Source organism: Halichoeres trimaculatus, unplaced genomic scaffold, assembly GCF_033239565.1.
Source record: "Halichoeres trimaculatus isolate MK-OKI-2021-1 unplaced genomic scaffold, fHalTri1.1 fHalTri1_scaffold_3, whole genome shotgun sequence".
NCBI lineage: Eukaryota > Metazoa > Chordata > Actinopteri > Labriformes > Labridae > Halichoeres > Halichoeres trimaculatus.
The window spans coordinates 4,402,803-4,427,393 of record NW_027437181.1 but is presented as its reverse complement, the minus strand read 5'-3'; the positions used below and the strand labels follow the sequence as shown (position 1 = coordinate 4,427,393).

The 24,591-nt window shown below is 39.6% G+C and overlaps 1 protein-coding gene across 10 annotated transcripts in view; it reads right to left on the bottom strand.

Moving 5' to 3' along the window:
• nav2a (neuron navigator 2a) overlaps positions 1 to 24,591 on the bottom strand; it is a 178,210-nt gene that overhangs the window by 88,345 nt on the left and 65,274 nt on the right. For 7 of the 10 annotated variants that reach the window (XM_074665694.1, XM_074665696.1, XM_074665697.1 and 4 more), the window contains exons 4-8: positions 23,928 to 24,000; positions 21,671 to 21,914; positions 21,444 to 21,500; positions 16,051 to 16,184; positions 1,860 to 3,087 (exon numbers count right to left, since the gene is read on the bottom strand). In XM_074665694.1, coding sequence (XP_074521795.1) covers positions 1,860 to 3,087; positions 16,051 to 16,184; positions 21,444 to 21,500; positions 21,671 to 21,914; positions 23,928 to 24,000 — 1,736 coding nt within the window. Of the gene's footprint in view, positions 1 to 1,859; positions 3,088 to 3,610; positions 3,666 to 16,050; positions 16,185 to 21,443; positions 21,501 to 21,670; positions 21,915 to 23,927; positions 24,001 to 24,591 lie in introns of those variants that run through there. The other 3 variants (XM_074665698.1, XM_074665699.1, XM_074665702.1) reach the window with 2 other exon arrangements.

Here is a 24,591-nt window from a genome sequence, read left to right as displayed (position 1 = left end):
TTTGCATGATCCCAGACTTTGGAACTGTTGGCTACTGTTCAGCCTCTGTGAGTGTGTGCCGGGTAAATCCACCGACTGCCTCTCACACTTTGTTTTCAGGTGAATTCCATCCATCAAAAGCTTTAGGTCCCTTTATTTTCTGTCAAATCTACACTTTCTGACAGGTGGAGGTGCCATAATCCAGCTGCTAATGCTACCTGACAGGTATATGGCAGAAGGAAGAGGGGTGTTCTGGAGAGGTGGGGTCATTTAAGTCCAGGTCAGGATGTACAGAGGGAGGGGGGGCAGCGGCACAGGATGTGTCAGGAGGCTAATGAGGTCCTGTCATAAAGGACTCTCTGAGAACCAGGGGGACCTCCTTCCTTATCACACTGAGAGCGGGACAGAGGTCAGAGGCTCTCTGCATCTGCACATATTTGCCCAGATATGTGCACACACACACACACACACACACACACACACCCACACACACACACACACACACACACACACACACACACACACACACACACACACACACACACACAAACACACAGGGTGTGCATGAGTTCACAGGTAACTTGAATCCATAAGCAGTGTTGCCACAGCTATCTTGAAAAATTAATCAGATTACTGATTAGTCCTTTAAAAGTAACTTAGTTAGATTACAAGTTACTTTATTAGTTACTCTCTGCTGACAACACCACATGCAGCTGCATGATTTGGCAAAATTGTGCGAAAAAAGTGAATAATAAGAATGAGTTTTCATGTTTTGTTTTAAAGGAATATTAGGTTTATTAATTAATTTTATTATTTATAATTTATTATTTTTATTTCTATTTTATTTTATTAATTACTTAATTTACGGTACTATTTTTGGTGCACTACAGAACTGTTCATACAAATTTTAGATTTAAATATTTTTTCTTAATGCTTTAGTTTAGCCTACTTTTTTTTTTGTTTGTTTGTTTTTTTTCCAAAACTGTTAATTAGCTTTTGTTACATGGAAGCAACACAACACCCAGACAAAATCAAAAAAGACAATGCACTACAAAGTATTCACAGTAATTATAAGAACAGAAACAGTACAAATTGCAAAATATATTAGAATATAATAGAAATAGTACAAGTGAATGTGTAATTAAATTAATTATAAATGGAATTTGTTAATAAGTAAATGTGGGAAAAAAATAATAACAACTATAGTAATAATGAAAAAAATGCATTTTTGTCAGAGCTGCAGTCTGTTGATTCTGTGTTTGTAATACAATTAGTAAAAATAAATGTTATTGCTCACATAATCCTCAGTACCGTGCTCGAGGCACCTCAGTCTAAAAAGTCTGGGTAAGCCCCTGCTTGTCACCAGGTGCCTCATTGTAGCCCACGTTATATTGCTCTGCTCCTTAATAATGGATTTATGCTAAACAGAGGGTTCTGCTCATGGAATAAAGGGAGTTACAGTGACTGACAGGACTCACCTTTCCCCAGGTAAAAGTCAAACAACTTCTCAAGCGTTTATGTCCGCAGTGCACTGATCTCTCACTAACTGACTCCTAAATTATTCAGTAAAGGATCTTATGCTGTCATCTTTAGCTGGCACAAACTCAAAATAGTTGATATAATAGAGTTGTCCTTGTGCTGAAAACATGATTTGTCGAATATGCGACTGCCCGAGATTTAAGGAAAAGAAAAAAAGCAGATATTTTTTAGCTAAATTTAAAAAAAAAAAATGTAACACACAGTGACTTAGATAAGTTAGAAAACCTCAAGTTGTTACTGTTATCACTGTCCAACTGTGCATTTTCACATGCCTGCTGCACACAGAATAGGATTCCTACATTACCCATAATTCATGAAGCTTAAATTGTAGTTTTTCTCACCTGTACATGAAAGGAGCGACGGTGGCTGTGTTGGGGTGGCTGTGGTGCTGTTGGGTCTGAGGTAGCTGCACGCTGACCGTGTTGCTGGCTGTGCTCTGTGTACTTCCTCCTCCGGCCACAGGGGCGGCGCTGCTCTTTCCTTCCGTAGAGGCCAAACTGGACGTGGAGCTGGAGTGTCTGCTGTCCCTGTCTCTGTCTCTGTCCAGGGGCCCCCGATGCATGATGAGACCCCCTCCTAGGCGCATGCTCCGAGGCCTCTCCCCCGCCTCCTTCACAGAGGAGGTCTTACCCCCGACCCCTTTACTCCCTGGCTTTGGTATTCCGCTTTGTGCAGGTGTGGCGCTCTCCTTTTTGGACACTTTGCCCCCCTTGGGGATGAAGCTGGTGATTTTCGAGGTCTTTTTGTTTGAGCTGTCGGCGTCTGCAGCTACAGGTGCTGCTTCCTCTTTAAGCTCCTCCCCCCTGAGCTCCGTCCTATCAGGGACTGAGACACGTTTCCCCATCTCCTTCTCCTTCCCCTTCTCCTTCCCTTTCTCCTTGTCCTTCTCGGTGCCTTTGACGGAGCTCTTCTTGGCGGTTAAAGCTCTGCTGAAAGTGCGCTGGGCGATGCCTCTCAGGGCGATTTTGGGGCTGCTGGCAGTGGTGGCGACGGCGGAGGGCGCTGCCGCGTAGGCCGACCCGTTGCTGGTACCGTTCATCCCTGGCCTGACGTTACCATCATCCTCCTCTAAGGGGTCGGTGTTGGAGCCTGTCTCGGCTCTCTCCACCTGCCCCGCAGAGAGCTGCCTCATGGGGGCGCCGTTATCAGCCTGAGCTCCTACACCGTTCGAGGAGGAGGAGGAGGATTTGGAGCCTCCTTTACTGTTAAAGAGTTTTAACTTCTCCAGCATCGACTTCTGAGCTACAGCTTTTGGAGGGGCTTCACCTTCCACGCCGGCTTTACCTGTGGAGTCCTTTCCTTGCTTCACTGACTGCATGGCGGAGGCGTTGGAGGAGGAGGTGCTGGTGGAAGGAGAGGACGTGTTCTTGGAGCTTGTGGATTTGCTCCTCCAGGGTTTGCTGTTGCTGTTGGGCTGAGGGATGGCGGTGGATGATGATGATGATGATGGAGGGGGACTCAGGGCGGAGGTAGCAGCGGGGATGCTGGTGGAGGAGGTGGCGATCACTGCGGACGATGGAGCATGCTCAATCATCACTGAAGGCTGTGAGGTCATGCCCTCTGAGGAATCTGAAAAAAAAGGGACGAGACGATTTATTAAACAATGAGATATGACGATGGAGATGAGGAGGAAAAACAGATTCTGGATCCTCTCTGACCCCACACCAGGCGGCCTTATAAGGGCCTGGAGGTGGTCTGTCGTTACTTTCCTCCAGGCTGGCCACCGAAACTGTACAAAAGCCCTCAGCACAAACAATGAGAAAAGCCCATCACTAACTGTTTAAAAAACAACCAGGAGCAGGCTTTCAAGTCCTGCCAAGCGGGCCGCGTCGGAGAACTGTGCTGCCGCTCTTATAAGGCTTGGACTTATATGGACTGCTTTTGGTCAGCATCCCTCAGCTGCACGGAGAAACTGTTTACATCTTCTCCCTTTAAATCAGAGTCATACAGGATGGGAACACAAGGGAACCTGCAGGTGAGCAGAACGGAAAATCTTACACTCCAAACCATAAATCCCTGAGATACAGATTTACCATCCAAAAATAAGTTTCTCCAACACGTGACTCTGCAGCATCTCCAAAAACAAACTCACCCAGAACCGGAGGAGCGAGAAAATCCCTGCAGATAGTCTCGGGTTTCTCTGTGAGAGTATCCAGACGAGCGCTCGGGGTTTATCAGTGAGGAGCTACCAGCAGCTCAGAGCTCCGACCAGTAACATTTGAATATTCAAACACACCAACGGCCAGTAGGAGTGTGTGTGTGTGAATGTGTGTGTGTGTGTGCAGGGAGAGCCGGGTGGAATTAATCATAACAGTTCCGCTGTAACGTAGCTCTCTGGCTTCACACACACACACACACACACACACACTCTCACACACACACAATGACTTATATTTATTCCGAGTCACTGCTGGTGCTTTGCTTTCTCATACAACTGTGGAAACATCAGACCCAGGGGAGTTAAGACTCTTAGTGCACTGCAAAAACCCTCATCCTTGTTCATTCAGGAGGCTTTGAAGTTTTGTTTTTGACAAAAGATGTTTTACACCTTTTTTTTCAACGTTACCTTCAGAGATGTAGACATTCACACATTTGGCATATAGTGCAGGTGCTGTTTGTATACATTATACTTACTGAAATATAAAACATTAATTCTTTGTTTAAATAACTTGTCATCTGGGTAAAGTAGATTATTTAAACATAACTCAAAAACCAACAAATCTTGATGAAATTTTCAGGAAATGTTCAAAATGGGATAAGGAAGAAGTGATTCAATTTTGAAGGTGATCCAGATCACTGTCTGGATCCAGGATCTTTTTAAAGGATTCTTTATCATTGTGAGATTGGGCTGTTTTCACATATGTGTATATAACTCCACAAATGGTGGCAAGGTCACCATAATTTCTGACAGGTGTAAAAGTATGATCCAGATCCTGGCAATATTCTGGATACTAAGATCCAGAATATGAAATATGTACTGTGTCATCATCATTTTCAACACTGTCAGGAAACAAATTATCGTACAAACCTGCAACTAACACCAAATTGTAGCAGACAGTCTGCTGAAAGGGAGTATAACATTAAAGTGGGACTGAAGTGTTGGTGACAATCACAATGTGTTATCACTTATTAATCAACATTCAGTCATTTTATGTTTACTTCAATTAGAGATGGCCAAATTAGGTTGTACCGAGTACCGATTTAGGTACCTTAAAACATCCTTGTGACTGTGAGGGACAGAGGGAGTAGGCGATTTTCCATGCTGAACACGAAGGTAGCATTTTAAGGTTACAACTTGAAGAATAAATTTGTAAAATTTACAAAATTTTGAGATTTTGTTAAGAAACAAATTAATATTTATGACTACATAAACACACAAGAGTTGCATACTCAACAGTACCAAAAATTGGTACTGTTGAGTATCGGTACCAATTGGCATTGGTAGATTTGATATGAAATGACACTCAATGTTTAAGGAACCCATCCCTAACTTCAATACAAAAAGAAAAGTAATTGGATGAACTTGAACCAGAGAGGTACTGTGACACAGCAGTTTAAAGCCTGGGGCTGAAATCGTTTCTTTCATGCGAGCTACTGTTTACTTAAAGAATTGAGTGTTTAAACTTTATTGCACCGACATTACCTTTTCTGTTTTTTTCCCTTAAAAGTTCATTGAGGGCTGGAGACCAGCTGCCTTTGGGCACAATGTGGAGAACACTCCAAATAGGCTAGCATACCACAGAGCACTGGTTCTCAAATGGGGGTACCAGTACTCTTGGGGCACTCCAGGGGGTACGCAAGATTCAGAAATGTATATTCAAAATTAGTAACCAAGTTATTAAACTAAATACTTTATCCAATAGACACCATGTACTGTCAAAAAAAATGGACATCATCTTGCTTAGCTTGAAGTGAAGTCGCAGAAACTGCTTCCCCTGGTGGCTGTCTGCAGTATAGGTCAAAAATCCATCTCTCCAGTCATTCCAGATGGCCTGTGGTCAAACTTTAAAAAATTAGTACATCTCATAGAAATGTTTCTCACATTTGTCGTGGTGATTTGAAGATATAATTTGGCTGCCTTCTATTCAAGTCCTCTCTTTTTCTGAAAAGTTTTGTTTTCTTTAGTTATAAGAGGTTAAAAATGAGGCTGTACGTCATGTTTAACGGTGATTGACAGCTGCTGTTCTTGAGTATGTTTTTTCAGGGATTGTAAAATATGTCTGGAGGAAGAGCCAAAAAAGTGATTTGATTTTTGAGAAAAAAATAATCATGAATATATATTTTTGTCAGCTGGCTCCACTTAGATTCTTCCTGACTCCCTTATGGCATGGCAAAGCCACACTGTCCACTCTATATACAGTACTTGATAGACGCTAGTACAGTGCTGTGTTTTACGTCTATTTTTCCAACCAAAACTGCGTAGAACCACTGTTGTAGAGAACTGATGCATGCATGGACGAGAACATGCAAAGAAACGAACCACTGCACCACTGTTCAACCGAGTCTGATCAGGTCATCTCTTTGTCCTGTGATTCAGCAGCAGAGTCAAACACCTCCAGCTTAGCTTCATGCAAATCAAGGTAACGCTCCACCTGTTGCTCTGTGTGGAAATAACATGTGCACAGTCATGTTTTATCTCATGAAAGAAGAAAAAAAAAGCAAAACAAAAAGTCTCAGTTTGACTCAAAGAGTTTGAATTGCTTCATTTCTTCCCTGAGTTTTGCCTCATCCTTTTTTCATCTCTCGCTTGCTTGTTGTTTGTTTCTATATAAGAGTTCAGGTGCATTAGCATTTATGAAAATGGTCACATATGATGCATATTTAACCATGTTCAGCCCTGTTATTGCTCACAGAGGACAGTGATAGTCAAACTCTGGCCATGTTGTTTGATTATGAGCGTAGTTTTCTTTAATCTGTGCTGACAGCATAAATCCTACATTCATATGTTATTCATACGGTCTCATTAAGTCAGCTTATATTCTGAATATTAAACACTCAGCCTGCTTGTTTACGCCTCTACACATTATTTCATTTTTACGGCACCTTTCATGCCCTAATTGAAAATAGGCGCTCGTTCGCCGCCTCCCCACTTTCTCCCTCTTTAGCATTTAGCGAGAGCAGCCAGAAACAATGCAGCCATTAGGAAGTGATTAGAGCCCAATTAGCCGTGCTAGCAGTTAGCAATCGGGAAAGTGGGTCAGGTTGCTAATAGCAGGCTTCCTATTGGAGGCTGCTGAATGAGGGAGGGGGGGCTGCTGTGATTATGGAGCAGGCAGGAGAATAAAGGGGGACTGGCACTGCAGGTTAGGGATGAGTGGAGCTTTGATGTGGGCCAGCAGGACGGGCTGTGCTGTGCTGTGCTGTGCTGGCAGTGAATGGGGTCAGCTTGGATTTTGGGGTCAGAAAGGAAAGGCAGGACACGGAGAGGCCCCAAACACTGGGATTTCTGGGATTTCTGGTCCTTGTCATGACTGGACCCAGTGACCGGGGCTGACACGCTCCAGTTGGGTTGCTATGGGTGAAGGAAAGTGGTCAGTCTAGTGGGTCAAAAGTGACACTAGTGATGGTCTTAGACACTACTGCATCAAAAACTCAGCACAAAAAAGCCTTTAGTCAAGGTTTAAAGCTCCCCGAAGCTCAGTCTGTCACAGAAAAGAGAGGCCAACGTCAGGTTAAAGTCTGTGATACTCGGTCTGGATGAATAATGGAGTCTGAATGTCAATCATACTCTCAGGATCAACTCTTTCTAAGTGGTTACAGGAAATTTCAAGTAAAATGTTGTATTTAAACGCTGAGCCAAGTCATCCCAACTAGTGACTTTTAAATTTCTTTTGCCTTGTTTGGAAAGTACCACAACCAAAACAACAACGCAGGCAGTGAAAACAGGACTAAGAATCCTCTTTGCATACCATTAACTTTCTAACCATGAAGTGAAAGCCTCAAATGAGCTCAATGGAGTGAAACTGTCCCAAGTACCAAAGACATTGGATTGATTTTAGTGACAAAAAAATAAGAATAATAAGAAAAATAAGCAAATAATTGTACTTCTGCAAGGGTCATCTGTGACAGGATGATGCTCCTCATTGTTTCTGTGTTTTTTTTTTTACCATGTCATGTGATTAGATTTGACATAAAATGATAAGACCAGGTACCATATGTGTCAATATGACACAATAAGAAAAATGATGTGAAATAAAATGAGTGGATACGATAGGTAAATATAGACTGTGATACAAAGTGTTCGGATACAATTGGATAAAACATGATACAAATCCAACACCATGGGAGTCAATGTGATGTGATAAGATACGATTGCAATGCTGTGTTCATGTCCAGCATGAAAAAATCCCCTACTGTTCCACTCCCTCACAGTCACAAGGATGCATTTAGGTACCTAAACATGGTACCTTTTGGCTTTACATGAATTGATACCTGGTACTTTTGACAGAATTCGGTCATAAAAAGTACCTAACTCAGTACCCATCCCTAGCTACAACCCTGTATGTTGCAGATAGATTGCATAATAAAAAGAATCTCAAAGTATACCTTATTAATAATGTGGGATTTTGTCGTACTGAGCAAGTCAGTCATAAAAACTAATGTTTTCCTTGGTCCTTTAAACTTTAAGTAATATTTTGATTTATACATCATTTCAATTTTTTTTCTTTGTTAACTGTGTAGAATATCACAATATATCATCATGATACATACATATGATACTATTATATCGTGAGGTGTGTAGAATGTGTAGAATATCACAATATATCATCATGATACATACATATGATACTATTATATCGTGAGGTTCTTACTCACCCCTAATATATAGTAGAATTTCATATAATATTATATAATAGGACACAAAATAATATTACATATGATAGAATACGATGTGATATGATCGGTTGGGATACAATGCTAAACTACACAATATGATAGTTTATAATACAATATTAGATTATATAATAAGATTTGATATGAAATGACACAATATGATACGTAATGATATACTGCAATATGATATGATATGAAATGATATGGTACAACACAACCGGAATGATATGACTAGTTATGACATAACAGGATATGATACATTATAGAAGAGGGCAAAATGATAAATTACAATATGATTAAATACAAAATGATAAGAAATGATATCAAATGATATGAAATGAGATAATAAGAAATTATATGACTAGATATTGTATAATGAGATACTATATTATATGGTACTGTATGATACAATGTGAAAAAATATGATATAGTACAATACAGATAAGATAATAAAATTAACAAGACCTGATCTATGATACAATATGATATGATACAAAAAGATTTGACTGGATATTATACAAAACTTTTACAGTAATAAACAACAACAATTCCCATGTAAGCAGAAGAACATGCCAATGAAAACCACAAACACATCTATCTAAACTATCTTAACTATCCATTATCAATGCTGCATAAACAAAACACCACTTAAGGACCTTTATAACAATGACAACGCTACTGCACAACCAAAAAAGTTTCAAGAAAACAACAATTAGTTCATTCCATTAACTCCATTATTTCACATTTCTCTCCTTCCACAAACTGAAACACAGCTCACACCGCAAAAATGAGATCTTACCAAGTGTTTTTGTCATATTTAAAAAAAAAAAAAAGTCTTGTTCCGAGTTGTTTAAAGACGTAAAATTAAGTCTGAATTGTTTGTGACAAGTGAAAAAAGTGGGCAAATGGAACAAGAAACAAATGAAAATTTGCTTAAAACTAGAAAAATGTTATAATACAGGTAACTTTTCTCTTGTTTCATTGGCAGATTTTCTTTTACGCCGCTCAAGCAATTCAGACCTAAATTTGTCTTAAAATAACTTGAAGTAAGACACGTTTTGATTTCATTTTTTTGCAGTGCAGAGATTAAATAAGGGAAAAACTTACAGCCAAGTGTTCCTCTGGATAATCTAACCCCCCTGTCACTTTAGTTTGGTAGCATTTTTTAATTATGAGCACTAAACGCTCTCCAGGAAGCACTTTCCATCAAAAATAAACTCCCAGCACTCCTTACATGCCATCAGAGTGGGTCACTGACCTCATGACCCTGCACTGCCTTGAGCCACATGCTGGTATTAGCCCACACTGCCCCTCTTTACTGCTGGCTGAGCTGTCTGCTCGAGGAAACATGTTGAAAGAATTTAAGTGTTTACGACCTGAGAGCTTAATAACAGCAGTCATTAGAGAATAAAACCAAGAGCAGAAAATGACAGTAGATGAGTCGCCAAAGGGGAAAAGACCACCACTCTAGTTCCTGTGGACCATAAAAACCTGTCTCACCCTCTCTGAGTCTCCTGATAACATCACGGTGTTTGGGGAAATCTGCCCAAGTGGACTAAAGCTTGTTTCATGGATGGTCAGCCTCAAGTGTCAGTGCATCTGCAGCTGCAGGAAAGCATGTTACTTTACACGAGCGTCGATACAACGATGCGTGCGTGCTCAGATTAAGAGAAAAAGAGGATGTTTGTTGAGCTCGGAGACTTTAAGTGCTTTAACCTTGATGCTCCAGTGACCGAGCAAACATACAAGAAAACAGGCGGTAAATGCATTAGCAGATAGCATCAAACCGGCTGACACTGTTTAGACATCACAAGCCAGGGTGGTCACAAGACGTGAAGCTCAACCTGCAAGGGCATAAGTGACCAATTAGCTGACCTGGAAAAGCTCGACTTGGTACAAATCACATAAAAAGCAGGACGGGAAAACATCCCTGAAGAGCTGAGGCGCAGAGAGGATTTCTCCCGAGCATTGTGGGAGTTTGATTAATAAAATCTGCACAAATCACATCAAGTTTGACCAAGTTTGGAGCCCGCAGGTGTTTGCTTACTCATCACGTTCTGATTTCAGCAGCCGGCCCGCTCCCTCCTCACTCATTGTGCTCCAAAAAGTGAGCAGGACAGCCGGCTTTTGTGAAACTTTTTAAAGTTTCTCCACATGAATACACTCAAACAGTGACGCTACAGCTCATCAGATTCAGGGAGGCTATTCATTTGGAGGATGCAAACACACACAGGAACACATGAGCTGCAGAAACGTGCACACACACACACACACACACACAAACACACAGATGCCCCCTGCTCTGTGTGGCTCTCTCTGCTCTGTGTCACTTAGGGGACGTCCAGACTCTGTCACCTTGTGTTAACACAGAGCAGAAGAGGAGATTCAGGTCCGTCTCCTTACTGTACAGCCGTGCAGTAACGTGACTCTTTAATGTTGTCACAGCCATTGACACAGAGCAGATCTGGCCTTACAAAGGACGCTGCTGCAGGTGTCTCATCCAGCAGCACAGTCAAAAAACAGCCCTCTAAATCATCAAATAATACATCTTTACATGCATATTTTACAGGCAAACTAACCTCCAATTTAGACACACAAAGCAAAATCCTAATCAGTGTCAGTTTCACGCTCAGTCAAGCAAGAAGATTGGCTAAACCAATGTTTCCACAACCTCCCACAGAAACCTCTAACAAAGCTTTTCTCTCTTCAACAAAAACATTTGATTTAAAACTGCACAGCTTGATGCAAAGCTCAACTTACAAACCTGGACCTCGCTGTTAGCTCTGAGTGCTGACAAACCTCATGGGTGCTGCAGACGTCCAGGAGGGACAGAATCAGAAGAAAAGGAGAGAAGGAGATGGACAGAAGAGGAGGGAAGAGTTCCAACTTCCAACCAACCATCCAGAGAGTGCAGGAGGAGGAGGAGGAGGAGGAGGAGGAGGTGCAACACTATAGCAGAGAGGAGGGGCTTGGCAGTGTGTCAACAACAGGGGAGAAAGAGTGGGATTGATAAGGGGACCTCATCCTACCTGCTGCTAATCACATGACCTGCTGGTTTTAGCCACACTCAGAAACACCACGACACACATGAGTTAATATGTTTGGCTAATTTAACCCTGATCTAACCAGGTTTAGTCTTTATCCTCGTTTGTCAATTTCATTCACAGAGTAAATCATAACAGAAATCAGGTTAGGGAAATTTTCATTCTGCTCTTTATTATATTATTTACAACGACCCAACGTTTACCACAATGAGCGAGCGCTTGGCAACAGGAGGAAGGAAAGTTTCCCATTAAACTGAGAGAAACCTCAGGACACAGACAGACTGAGTGGGTGGTAATCTGCCCGACGGTGGGAAATGCAGCCCCTCACCTTCACAGACATTCAGTGACAGGAGCGCACAGACCAACGGAAAGCTACACGGCAAAATTAACAGTATAGCTAAACTTACACTTTTGAAAGTGTTAAAAACTTGACACTATGACAGAAATGAAGCAACTTGTGTAGTAGTTAAAATTTAACACTTAGTTTAAACAAGTCAGAGTTAACTTTCAACACCAAACTCAAAGTTTGACTCTAATGAAGATTGTGGGCAGCTCAAGCTTTACCCAGCTGCCACTAACATGTAGAGATATACAACCTCTCCACTACATTACAAAAAAATGAAATCTCATCAAGTGTTTTCGTCTTATCTTAGATAAAAAATTGTCTTATTATACTCAATATGAGCCACATTCAGCTTATCAGTCAGGAAAAGTGTCTTATTCTAAGTTGTTTTAAAACAAAAATGAGGTCTGAATTGCTTGAAACAAGTTAAAAAAAATCTGCTAATGGAACAATGGTACAAGAGCAATTTGCTCAAAAATTAGCTTGAACCTATAATAACGTCTTAATACAAGTAACTTTTCTCCTGTTCCATTGGCAGATTTTTAAAACTTGTTTCAAGCAATTCAGACCTTATTTTGGCTTTGCATAACTTGAAATAAGACATTTTTCTGGACAGTTTAGGTGAATGTTGCTCAGGTTGAATCTAAAAAGACATTTTCTACTGAAAATAAGACAAAAACACTTGATAAGCTGACATTCTTTTTCCAGTGTAAAGCCCTTTGCACACCAGATGTTAATTTTTCACGTGAATATTTTGCATTTTGTTATTATTTTTTTACACCAGCAACAATTTTTCAATGAGCAAAATTGTGGCTTTTATCTTTTTTGGACCAAGGTTGATTTTCCAAAGTTTCGCTTACGACAGGTACACATCCAACCAATCAAAATCAAACATTGTTGACAACTCACATACTTAAAAATTCAATATTAATTGTGTTCATGTCCCAGCCATAGACTGTTAAAAAAATGGACGTCCGCTTGCTTGGCTCGAAGTGAGGTATCCACAAAAACTGCTCCCCCTGGTGGCTGGCTGTAGTATAGGTTAAAAAATCCATCTCTCCAGTCATTCCAGATGGGCTGTGGTCAAACTTTAAAAAATTAATACACCTGGTAGAAATGTTTCTCACGTCTGATTGTTGTGATGATTTGAAGATATCACTTGGCTGTCTTGTATTCAAGTCCTCTTTTTTCTGAAAATATTTGTTGTCATCAGTTATAAGAGGTTAAAAACAAGACTTTCAACGATGACTGACAGCTGCCGTTCTTGTGTATTTTTTTCGAGGATTGTAAAATATGTCAGGAGGTAGAGTCAAGAAGTGATTAGACTCTCGAAAGAGAATAAGTAATTATTATTTCTGTCACCCAGCTCCACTCAAGATTCTCCCAGAATCCCTCACAGTCTCTACCGCACAGACTCGGGCTGCATTTGCTGCCAATGGCTGCACCTGTGACGAGGGACTTTTGGCTTCAAAACCGTACAATGATAAATGGCGGAGCCACGCTGTTCACTCTATATACAATCTATCATCCTGGTTCTTTATGACAAAAGACATAAAAACTACAAAGACAACAATTAAAAAGACATTGTTTGGAGGACGAAAGCTGCAGAGATTGAATATGATGCCGTGACGTATATAGCCCTTTAGCCTTTAGCTCGTGCTCTATCTCTCTCCTATTTATCTTTCTTCTGCTCTTCTGTCCTTTTTCTGTTTGACAGTTAGGCTCCTGTGTCCACCATCACTACAAAATAATCCCAGTAGGAAACCACTAAACTTCATCAGCTGGTGTGGTGTTGTCATAGAGACCTAGACGAGCAGTAAATCAATCTGATCCTGCTTGACCCAATCAGGAAGCTAAGGAGTAACTTTGTCTTTAAGCGTTTAAACTGTATTCTCTGTTTTTCTGAAGTCATGCCTTCAATCACTGTATTTCTTTAAGTTTCATACTCAGAGGATTTTGAGTTGGGGATCATGGAAATACTCTGACAGCTATGGCTCAGTGTTATCATGTTGCTGTGAGAGCTGCTGCTGCCATCTTTGCTTCTTCTGGCTTTAAAGAGTTAAGTTTTATTCCCAAAATGTTCCTCAAGCCCCTTTTTCACCACTTTCTCTTTTCTCTTGTTCAAACACGCTCATTAACACACATCTCTCCGTTAAAAGCTCCGTCTCTCCGGCGGTGGCGCACATCAGAATAAGTCTCCCACGGTGGAGCTCACACTGCTGGTCCCTGTTAATTTGTCACTGTTTAAACACAAACAACAGACACTGGCTCTGAAGCACACACAGATACACACACACACTTTCATGCTGGTGATTCTCCGTCTCTCTGGGCGGTCAGAGCTCTCAGTCTGAAGCAGGGTAATGAGTTTAGACTGAAAACACTCACAGTCTATATAAAGCTTTGACCCACTGAGCTGCGACAGAAGCGATTCCAGCGCTGCTCTAACAAAATAAAAACTGTCAAACACACAGTTAGTGTGCTGCTGAACATTAACACTGAGCAGAGGGACTTTAAGTGGGTCACAGCAGTTTAGGGTAAAGTTGTTGGACGGTTAAAAGGTCCGTTCATGACTGTGACGGGAAGTAAACACTTTGCTCCTTTATTGCTAGTATCGCCTGCTTCATTAACTATTTAAGATCATATCCACTGTTGATGTCGTTGAAGCATCAGGGAGTAAGTTTTGAGGATCTTTGATAAAAGTCAGCAGCTCCAGTTTCTCCTTTCTTGTGACCCAGGTCGATGTGGATCAATTCAACAACCATAATTCATTGTTTTCAAACAAAGTGTTCTAAATCTGCTCCTGTAAAGTTAGACTTCTGACCGGCTCTGAAACAATAGCAGCCGAAGCCTGTGGGTACGCACGGACTTTATTCAATAACAAACTCACCAAGAAAACAAAATTTCCCAGAAAGAAGGTCAAAGTGAAGTTAAACCAAATCCTGAACTCCAGCAAAGAGTAAAAGGTCGCTCTTTTCCCAAAACGAGAATTTTCAGCAACAGCGTGTTTGAAAGGATCAGCTCAACTGACCCCCAAAAGCAGGGGTCCACAACCTTCAAAGTTTCAAAGGTTTCAAAGAAGCCATTAGCCTCAGCTCACCTGGATTAAAGTCATTCAGGAGCCACATAATCTACTTCATCTTCACAATAAAAAAACACAGTGTAGAAAATTCTAAACATAGTTAAAATCAAGAAAATTATCATTGCAACAAGATGTTTTTTGAATTCATGCCATTGTACATGTGATGTCCATTTTTTTCCCTTTGTTTTTGCGAAAAGTTTGAAAAATCTTGAATGTTATATAAATGTTATATAAACAATATTAAAATTTGCAACATTTCAAGAAAAAAAAATGAAATTTCAAAAGTCTTTGAAATTTAAATTAAAATTGAAAAAGAAGCTTAAAACAAAACATTTTTAAAAATTGGAAAAATTCTAAAAAAAAATCAAATTCAAAAATTTGCAAAAAAAAATTAAATAAATGATTTGCAAAAATTTAAGAGTACCTTAATTTGATTATACAAACAAAATTCTAAAAAATCTCAAAATTTAGTTTTCAAAAAAATTTGATAAATAAATTTGCAAAAATTTAAGAGTACCTAAATTTGATAATATAAACAAAATTCTAAAAAAATCTAAACATTTTCAAAAATTAAAAGAATGCAAAAATTTAATAGTACCTAAATTTGATAATATAAAAAAAATGGAAAAAAAAAATAAAAATTGAAAATTCAAAAAATTGTGAAAAAAAACAAGATAAAATTAAAGATAAAAATGTATAATTACAATAAAAAATTAAAAATCAAATTCTATGAAAGATCACCTGAATATCACTCATCTTATTAAGTTGGTGGGCTGTTGACATTGTAGGAAATGATGTAGAGCCCCAACAGGCTTTGCAGACCATTGCTTGAGAGACTCAATATGGCCTGAAAACACCTTGACTTTCTGCTCATGTTCTCCTTGTTTTCATAAAAAGTCGTTTAATTTCTGAGCTGCATGCTCTGGGCTCTTCATTATTTTCCAGCACGGTTCTTAAAACTTGTTTTTCGGCCTCAAAGCAACAGAGCCAGCCTGGATCATCAACAATTAAAAACAGAAAGCACCCAGAGGATTCCCAGATCACCTTTAATTTGACCTAAATGCTGCATTTTCCAACCAGCAGTGAGGATAATTTGCTTTTCAACCCCAACTCCACCCACGCACTCCTGCTCTAACAGCTCCAACAATGATAACACTACACAAGCTTCATCAAGGTCATTTAAGGCTCATCAAGGATTAACTCTTTGTGTTTCTTTTGTTTGTAAGGCTTACCTTTGTTCAGGTGTGAGCTGGCTTTGGTCTTGTCGCTGAAGCCCTGGCTGCGTCGGTTCCCAGCAGCACTGACCGAGCCTCTTGGAGGGATGTCACTGCCGGCAGTGGACACCCTCGCCGAGGGGCCAGGAAGTCTGATAGAGAGGAGAGTGTAGAAAAGGACGGGGGGCATAAACAGGCCAGAACATTAGCTGTGTGATGTCTGTGACAGAGGTGATGATGGTGTTAGTAAGAATGTTTAAATTACAGCCTTCACTGAACACACGCTGAAAACACACCGGGGTGACTGCAGGTTCAAACACATTTAGCTGGGACAAACACAGATTCATACTCTATAACACTCTGACTACTAAACACAAACAGGAGGGTTTCCTTTGACCAAGACTGACAGTCAGGGCAGAGACCATGCAGGTTAGAGAGACTATTTAATGCAAACAGGCAGAACACATTTCAAATGTTTGAAAGGAAACTCAAAGGGGAAAGTTTTTGGGTGCAGTACTAAACAAAAGAGGATGCTGGACAGCTTTGCCTCTTTGCAAGAGAACCTGATCAGAAGCTGCACTGAAAAAAACTGAAATCTTATCAAGTGTTTTTGTCTTATTCTATGTAAAAATTGTCTTATTATATTTTATATGAGTCACATTCAACTTATCAGGCCAGAAAAACATCTTGTTTAAAGTTGTCTATAGACAAAAATGAGATCTGGTATGCTTGTACCAATTGAGAAAAATCGGCCAATGGATTCAGAAAAATTTGCTAAAAAATTTGCTTAATACTAGAATAATGTGTTAACTTTTCCCTTGTTCCATTGGAAGTTTTTTTTTTTTTTTTACGAAGAGAATTGCAAAAATTTCCCCCAAAATAATTAATTTCAAAAATTGTGATTTAAAAAAAATGGTAAAAAAGCAACAAAAGCAAAAAATTTGCAAAAATTTACAAAACTGTAAACTTTTTTGATGTTTCAAAACACTTGCAAAAATTTCACAAAATTTTTCAAATTTCACATTTTTGTGAAGTTTTTTTTTTTAATTTTTTTAAAAAAATTGTAAAACTTTGGGGGTTTGGGATTTTCAAGAAAATATTTAAAATAATAAAAGATCAATTTGCAATATTTGCAATATTTAAAAAAAATACTTTGATTCAGTAACATATATTGATAATATCACTTGAATGGCAAAAAGCAAAAAAGCAAAAATTTGCAATATTTTGCAAGAATTTTGAAATTTAAAATTTTTGCAAAAAATCCTTAAAAATGTTACAATTTGTAAACATTTATGGGATTTCGAATTTTCAAACTTAGCAATAATAAGTAAATATCCATCAGCCAAATGGGAAATAAAAAATATCTTTACTTGAATTTAGTAACATATATCGATAATATCACTTAATTTATACTTTTTTGTAGTTTTCTAACATCTTGCCACAATTCAAGCATGTTTACGAAGAGGGCATTTTGGCAGTTAAATGAATCCATCCACACAGAATTAAAATCTGTATTTTTTTTCTAGATTTGACTTTTTGTAGATGATTTTTGTATGATTTCTTTTTCTTATCAGGGCTGAAAGGTTGCAGACCCTTGCTCATGTTTAATCCTTTACTCATACAGACAAAAGAAAAAAGAACACTACTTATTTAACATTCTCTCCTGGACTGTGAGCTTAAATCTTTACAGGCTACCTTCATATTTAGTTGATGGTGGTTTTCTGGTCTTAAAGCTTGGGTTACATCATGCTCACAGTTAAACAAACACAGACTCAGCTAACTGTAAGTCATGTGCCCCTTTCTCCTGTTTTATACCTTCAGTAATCTCATGGAGACAGATGACGGCTCCCACTGTGACTGACTCTGACGTGCTGACAGAGAGCAGGTCCCTGAGGAGCTGTGAGCTCATCACCCTCAGATTACAACTCCTGCTCCTTTATTTCATCTCGTGGATTAGATTTATACACTGGCCTCGGATCAGCTTTGGTGAAATGTCTGACACCTTGATTCCTTACTGTGAGGTCTGCGAGCCGGGGTGTAATCTGACCAGGCCGTGGCACGCAGACGACTAATGAAATGCTAATTCAGCAGCAGCAGCATCATCGCCATCCTGGGACTGCGAGGCGGATGCTGATAAGCAGATTACAGCCTGGTCTTGTTCAGCTCTTGTATACATTAGAGAAAGTCTCATTTCCGGTGTGCCATTCACTCTGACCGACGCTTTTTATCGAGCCATTGTGAGATAATGAGGTTTACTACATTATTTTGTCAAAGGAGCTCAAGATTATGTTGCTTCTTATAACAGCAGAGCAGTCTGCAGCTTCCCCTTAGGACTGACTCTGCAAAGAGGAAACCTTCATTTTGATGCTCATACATTTAAAAAGGGGCAAAGTTTAGACATAAAGAAAGAAAGAAAGAAAGAAAGATATATGAACTTTTTGGCTACTGCACATAAAAAATGTGTTTTCACATCTCATAACTCCCAGAATTTGAGAAAAAAAAAGTCTTCTGGCTAAAAAATGAAGATGGGCATTTAAAGCTCCTGTACGAAAATCTCAGTTTATGGTGATTCTGGCGCCCCCTGTGGACAAAGTAGTACACCATACATTTTGGATGATCATATGTACAAAAAAGGAAGTAATTTTGCTTTCTTTAATATTCCAATTTAGAAACGTAAAAGAGAAAAGAGGAGGTTTTACCACTGCATGTTTTGTGTGATACATTGGAAATACCCATATCAAAATAAAAAGACTCCATATTAAAGATTGCTAACTTTTGAGGATTATATAGAGACACAAATATTGATTTTAGTCTATTAATGACCAGTCAAAGACTCCTCATGCGGGTCATAAAATAATATACTGCCTTTCGTGAAAAAAAGGACACATTACTATTAAACTTTTCATGTTGAAGGTCACATGCTAACAGCAGTTAGCTCTACTTTCAACAACTTGATAAAACAAGAGGAAGAAGAAAAATCTGGAAACCTCTTAAAGAGACACCTTTGAAAAGACACACTACAAAAGTTCAGACACTGAACAGATGGAGAGCACCACGGCTGCTCCTCGGTTCGTTAATTTGTGCATCCTCAGGTCCTCTCTCCTCTGCTGGCGCTCTGCCATGATGGAGGATCACACAATTAGTCACTGGCTCCTAGAGGAGACAAGGATTGAGGAGAGAGGATGCTGGGAATACCCTGGTGTCTCCTCTGCAAAAGTCTTTGACCCTTAGACGTGACATGATTGGTGATGAGTCTGTTAATCTATTATATGATAATCTCACTGATAATCTGAGGATATTTTAACGCCTGGTACCTGGCAATTGGTATCGGAACTCAACGGTACCAATTTTTGGTACTTTGGTACTAAATACTAATTTGTTTGACAAAAAAAATCTCAAGTTTTTCATTTTGACATATTTTTTTCTCAATATATAAACTTGCAATGCTGTGTTCATGTTCAGCATGGACATTTGCCTACTCTTCCACTCCTTCACAGTCACAAGGATGTGTTTAGGTACCTAAACATAGTACCTTTTGACTTAATGTAAATCAGTAGTAAAAGGTACCATGTTTAGGTACCTGAACCTGACATGCACTGATTGATCGGTTGGGCGATCGATCAGTGACGATTTCCTTCACTTTGGGGGATCGGTGATCGGCCCATCCTTACATATGAAACTGATCTTATATTCCTCCAGGAAGGTCTGACAGACAGCCATTGTTGCTTTTTGCTCTGAGACCTAAAACTCAGGACACTTTATTGGTTGTTTAAGTTAAAACATAAAGATTTTGTGACTGATTTTCGTGACTGTGAGTGAGTGGAGGAGTTAATAATTTTCCATGCTGAACATGAACACAGCATTAGCAAGGTTATAGGTTGAAGAATGTAGTTGGTGAGAAATTAACAAACAAAAAAATGTGATGTTATAAAACATTTTCAGAACAAGCACTTTACACTTTTAATAACTACAAATCTTAATTTTACTTTTAATTAAGCTGCATAGATGTGGCTTTATGGCTTTTTTTTTAAATATATACATTTATGATCCAGGAGACAGAGACTGAACAGACTGCTGGGGAGGCTCAGTCCTGGACCCTGTGGAGGTGGAGACTAGCTGGGCTGGAGAGTGGTGGACGAGTGGTGGACGGGATGTCGTCATCTAATTTCTTATGGACATTTTTGCACTTTCTATACTCTTTCTTACTTTTGTTTTCTTAAATGCTGCGGTGACTCCTGAATTTCCCCTCGGGGATAAATAAAGTATTTTCTATTCTATTCTATTCTATTCTATTCTATTCTATTCTATTCTATTCTATTAAGTAGTCTAGTTGTTATTTCATTAATTTTACACAAATACGAAATGGAATCAAATAGGCCTGCATAGTTCAAAGTTCAACATTAAATCAATTTGTTATAACAGGCGAAAATTAAAAAAAAAGAAAAAAGAAAAAGAATAAAACCTATAAACCTTTAGGAGCTTTGTTATGTTTAGTGGCTCCAGACTACTCTTCTTTTGTGAAAGATGGAGAAAATTGGCTCTTTTGGTAGTAAAGGTTGAAGACCCCTGGCCTAAATCAATACAATTTCAGCATATATTTAAAAATAAAAAATATTATAAATAATAATAAAAAAATAAACAAAAATACACATTTCTTCTATTTTTCTGAAAACCTTGATATATGTCTGAAGCTAATGATAAAAACAAACTGAGAAACATCACAGGAGAACGTCTGCTCTCCAGCGTGTAGTTCCACATGCTGACCAGTAGGTAGAGGTATTGCTTTGCTTAGGAGAGGAGCTGGTGCTGAGCAGGTGCAACACAAACAGGGTCTGAGAACTAAAGCATGCAGAACCACATCCTTGATTTCACATAATATGACAGTGCATGCTGACAGAGGCCAGTTAGAGCAAAAAGAGTCCGGAGCATCACAAAAAAGACAAATTAAAGCGGCTTCAGAGGAAACACTGTCATATTATAGAGGCACAGTCCAGCCATAGATTCCCTCTGTTAATTATTGATGTCACATTATATGGGGGATGTGCTTGTCAAGCAAACCCGCACACACACACAAGCACACATACACTTACTTAAGGGTTATCTAAAGGTCTTTCACAGCCCATTTAGCAGGCTTGCCAAATGAGGCACGCTGCCAGACAGACAGGCCGTACGCAAACGGAGCCCGGAGCTTTGGTTCCTATCAGAGGAACACTACCACTCATGCATAATAGATAGTGCTTGTGGTAGAGATTGCCCTTAATCACAGGCTAAAACAACACAACGGTGAAATGTTATCCTCGATTGGGGGCAATTTCTACCTTCCTATTTCCAGGAACAGGACAGGACAGGAGGTGTTCAGGTGGAGGAAAGAGAGGGAGGTGCAAGAAAACAGACATGAAGAAGAAGCTGACCTAGAGGTCTTTTTCTGACCAAGGGAAAACTTGAGTAGTCTACTCTGAGAGCCATCCCTAGAGGAGAAGAAGAGAGATATGGAAGAGGACAGAGACAGAGAGGTCAGGTTTACAGTTATAAATGACAGGAAGTGAGAACAGGAAGATTGAGATGACAACATGATGGATTAGAAGCAGAAAAAGCAGAAAGTGGAGGATACAGAAGCAGTGACGGGGAAGAGCCTCACCTGGACTGCATCTCGGCCTGTGCTGCTTTCTGGGCTGTGGACGCAGGAGTCCCATGCGGAGAGAGGCTGAGCTGTGCCGGGGCGCTGCTCTGCTGGCTCAGGGGGGCGTGTGTGCTCTGGGTCTGGGCCGTGGAGGCCAGAGAGGGCTGCGAGTTCTGCCGGTGGGCCTGCTGCTGCTGCTGTTTGTAGCGGGATAAACTGAAGAAGAGGCCGAGGATGGCTTTCAGATTACCATTACGGATCTCTGTAACAAAAAAGGAGAACGGAGATGAGGTCTAACGATCCATTACTGACACTCCTCTTCTACTTCCTGTGTAAATGAAAGGATTCACTGCAAAAAACTGAAATCTTATCAAGCGTTTTTGTCTCTTCCTTGATTGTTTCTTGTGATTTTTCGTCTCTTTTTTGTCATCTTTGTATTTAGAGTGGGTCATTACTTTGTATGGCTAATTTGTTGGTCATGGACACCGAACTGGTTTTGTGTCTTCAGTGATATTTTGACAATTTCTGCTCCTGTGTTTGTCTGGAGATCCTATATGTAACTATTGATGTGTTATTTATGTGTGAAATCAGCTGTTAGCAGCCTGTAGCATGTCAATGCTAACGGGTGCAGGGCCGGATGTTTCCCACAAGGCGAAGAGAAGGAGGTGAGGACGACATGCTGGTTCTCAGGTGTGAGCTAAGAAGTGACAACATGGACCTGTCCTTCCATCCATCGTTACCGAGAACGTAAGATCTATCTCCAATAAGATGGACGAGCTAGCTGTGCTAACCCAGCAACAGAGGGAATACCAGAGGGCAGAGTAGCATCATGCTATTCACAGACATAGCTAACAGAGCTAACACCAGACACCAACACCACATTGGAAGAGCTTCACCCAATGTGAGCAGACAGGATCCAGGAGACAGAGACTGAACAGACTGCTGAAGAAGCTCAGTCCTGGACCCTGTGGAGGTGGAGGCTGGCTGACTGTACAATGATGGACAAACTGTCAGCATCTATTTTCTTATGGACCTTTTCGCACTTTCTATACACTTTCTTACTTCTGTTTTCTTGATTGCTGCTGTGACTCCTCCTGAATTTCCCCTCGGGGATAAATTAAGTATTTTCTATTCTATTCAGTTCTATATGAGCCAAATTCAACTGACCAGTCCAGAAAAATGTCTTATTTCATGTTATTTAAAGACGAAAAAGAGGTCTGAATTGCTTCTTACAAGTATATAAAAATCTTCCCATGGAACAAGAAAAAATGTACTTGTATTAAGACATTATTCAAGTTCCATTGGCAATTTTTTTTTTACTTGTTTCCAGCAATTCTGACCTCATTATCTCCCCTAAGGAGGTTATGTTTTTGAGAGAGTTTGTCTGTTTGTCTTTGAACATAACTCAAAAACTAAGAACGGATCTTGATGAAATTTTCAGGAAATGTTCAAAATGTGATAAAGAAGAAGTGATTAAATTTTGGAGGTGATCTGGATCACCGTCTGGATCCAGGACTTTTTTAAAAGATTCTTTATCATTGTGAGATAGGGCTGTTTTCACCATATGTGTATATAACTCCACCATAAATGGTCTGATTGCTTTGCTAAACAACACAAGACAAGGTCACCATAAGTTCTGACAGATGTAAAAGTATGATCCAGATCCTGACATTATTCTGGATACTAAGATCCTGAATATGAAATATGAACTGGGTCATCATCATTTTCAACACTGTCAAGAAACAAATTATCGTACAAACCTGCAACTAACACCAAATTGTAGCAGACAGTCTGCTGAAAGGGAGTATAACATTAAAGTCGTACTAAAGTGTTGGTGACAATCACAATATGCTTGGTGGAGGTCTGCTCTCTCTGAGTGCTTTTCTAGTTTTTGTCTTTAAATAACTTGAAATAAGACATTTTGTCTGGACTGATGAGTTAAATGTGGCACATATCAAGTTTAATAAGACAATTTTTACTTAAAATAAGACAAAAACACTTGATAAGTTTTCAGTTTTCTGCAGTGATTAAATTGATCTGATTATGAAGGTAGCTTCTTAGAAACGCAGCACCATCACGAGCTTTCTGGTGACCTGGATGTAAATGTGTGAGCCTTTATGTCTCTAATGTGTGATGTCTGGCTTTAATGTGGTGTGTCCTGCCAGCAACAACATCTTAATGTATAGAGAGTCTGTTTTCATCCTTTTTCCATCGCTGAGTCCTTGTCTGCAGCCTTGGTTTGAGTCTACCTCATGTTCCAGTGAGAGCAGCTTACCCTCTGCAGACAGACCCTGGATGTTGACTCCTTTGGCTGCCAGGAAACTGAGGCAGGCGTCGATGTTCTCAATCTGAAAGAGAAAGAGACACACACAGCTGTAAGACACAGCAGCCCTCGCATTTCCATGCAGATTTGCATATATGTATAATGCGAGGAAGCAGACTGATCGGTCTTTTGCACGCTTATCCTGCGAGAGCACACGCAGAACCAGAAATTAACATCAACAGGTGAAATTTGGCAGAATAAAATGTACTTTGCATTTTCCAGAGAAGTGAAAACACTGAGGGTGATGGAGATTGATGTGTTCAGATCAGACATACTGTTGGACTGTTTTTAGCTGTAATTAATCATGTTCCTGCAAGTTTAAATAAATTCATTTAGAAAGTTTTAACAAAATCTGTGATTAATGTTACTTTCAAGTGTCAATGTAAATTTTAGCTTTACTTATAAAGCACATTAAAACAGCCAGTGGCCCATCAAAGTGTTCTGGCAGTGAAAAGGCACTAAAGCAATAAAAACAGTAAAATGATAAAACTTAAAACATTAAAAGTAAAAAATATATGAAAACATAAAAAACAAGCCACAAATTACTTTGTCAAACAGTCGGCAAGCCGTTATTTTTGCGAGCTAAGATAAGGTATAAGTCAGTACAGTTTCGTAG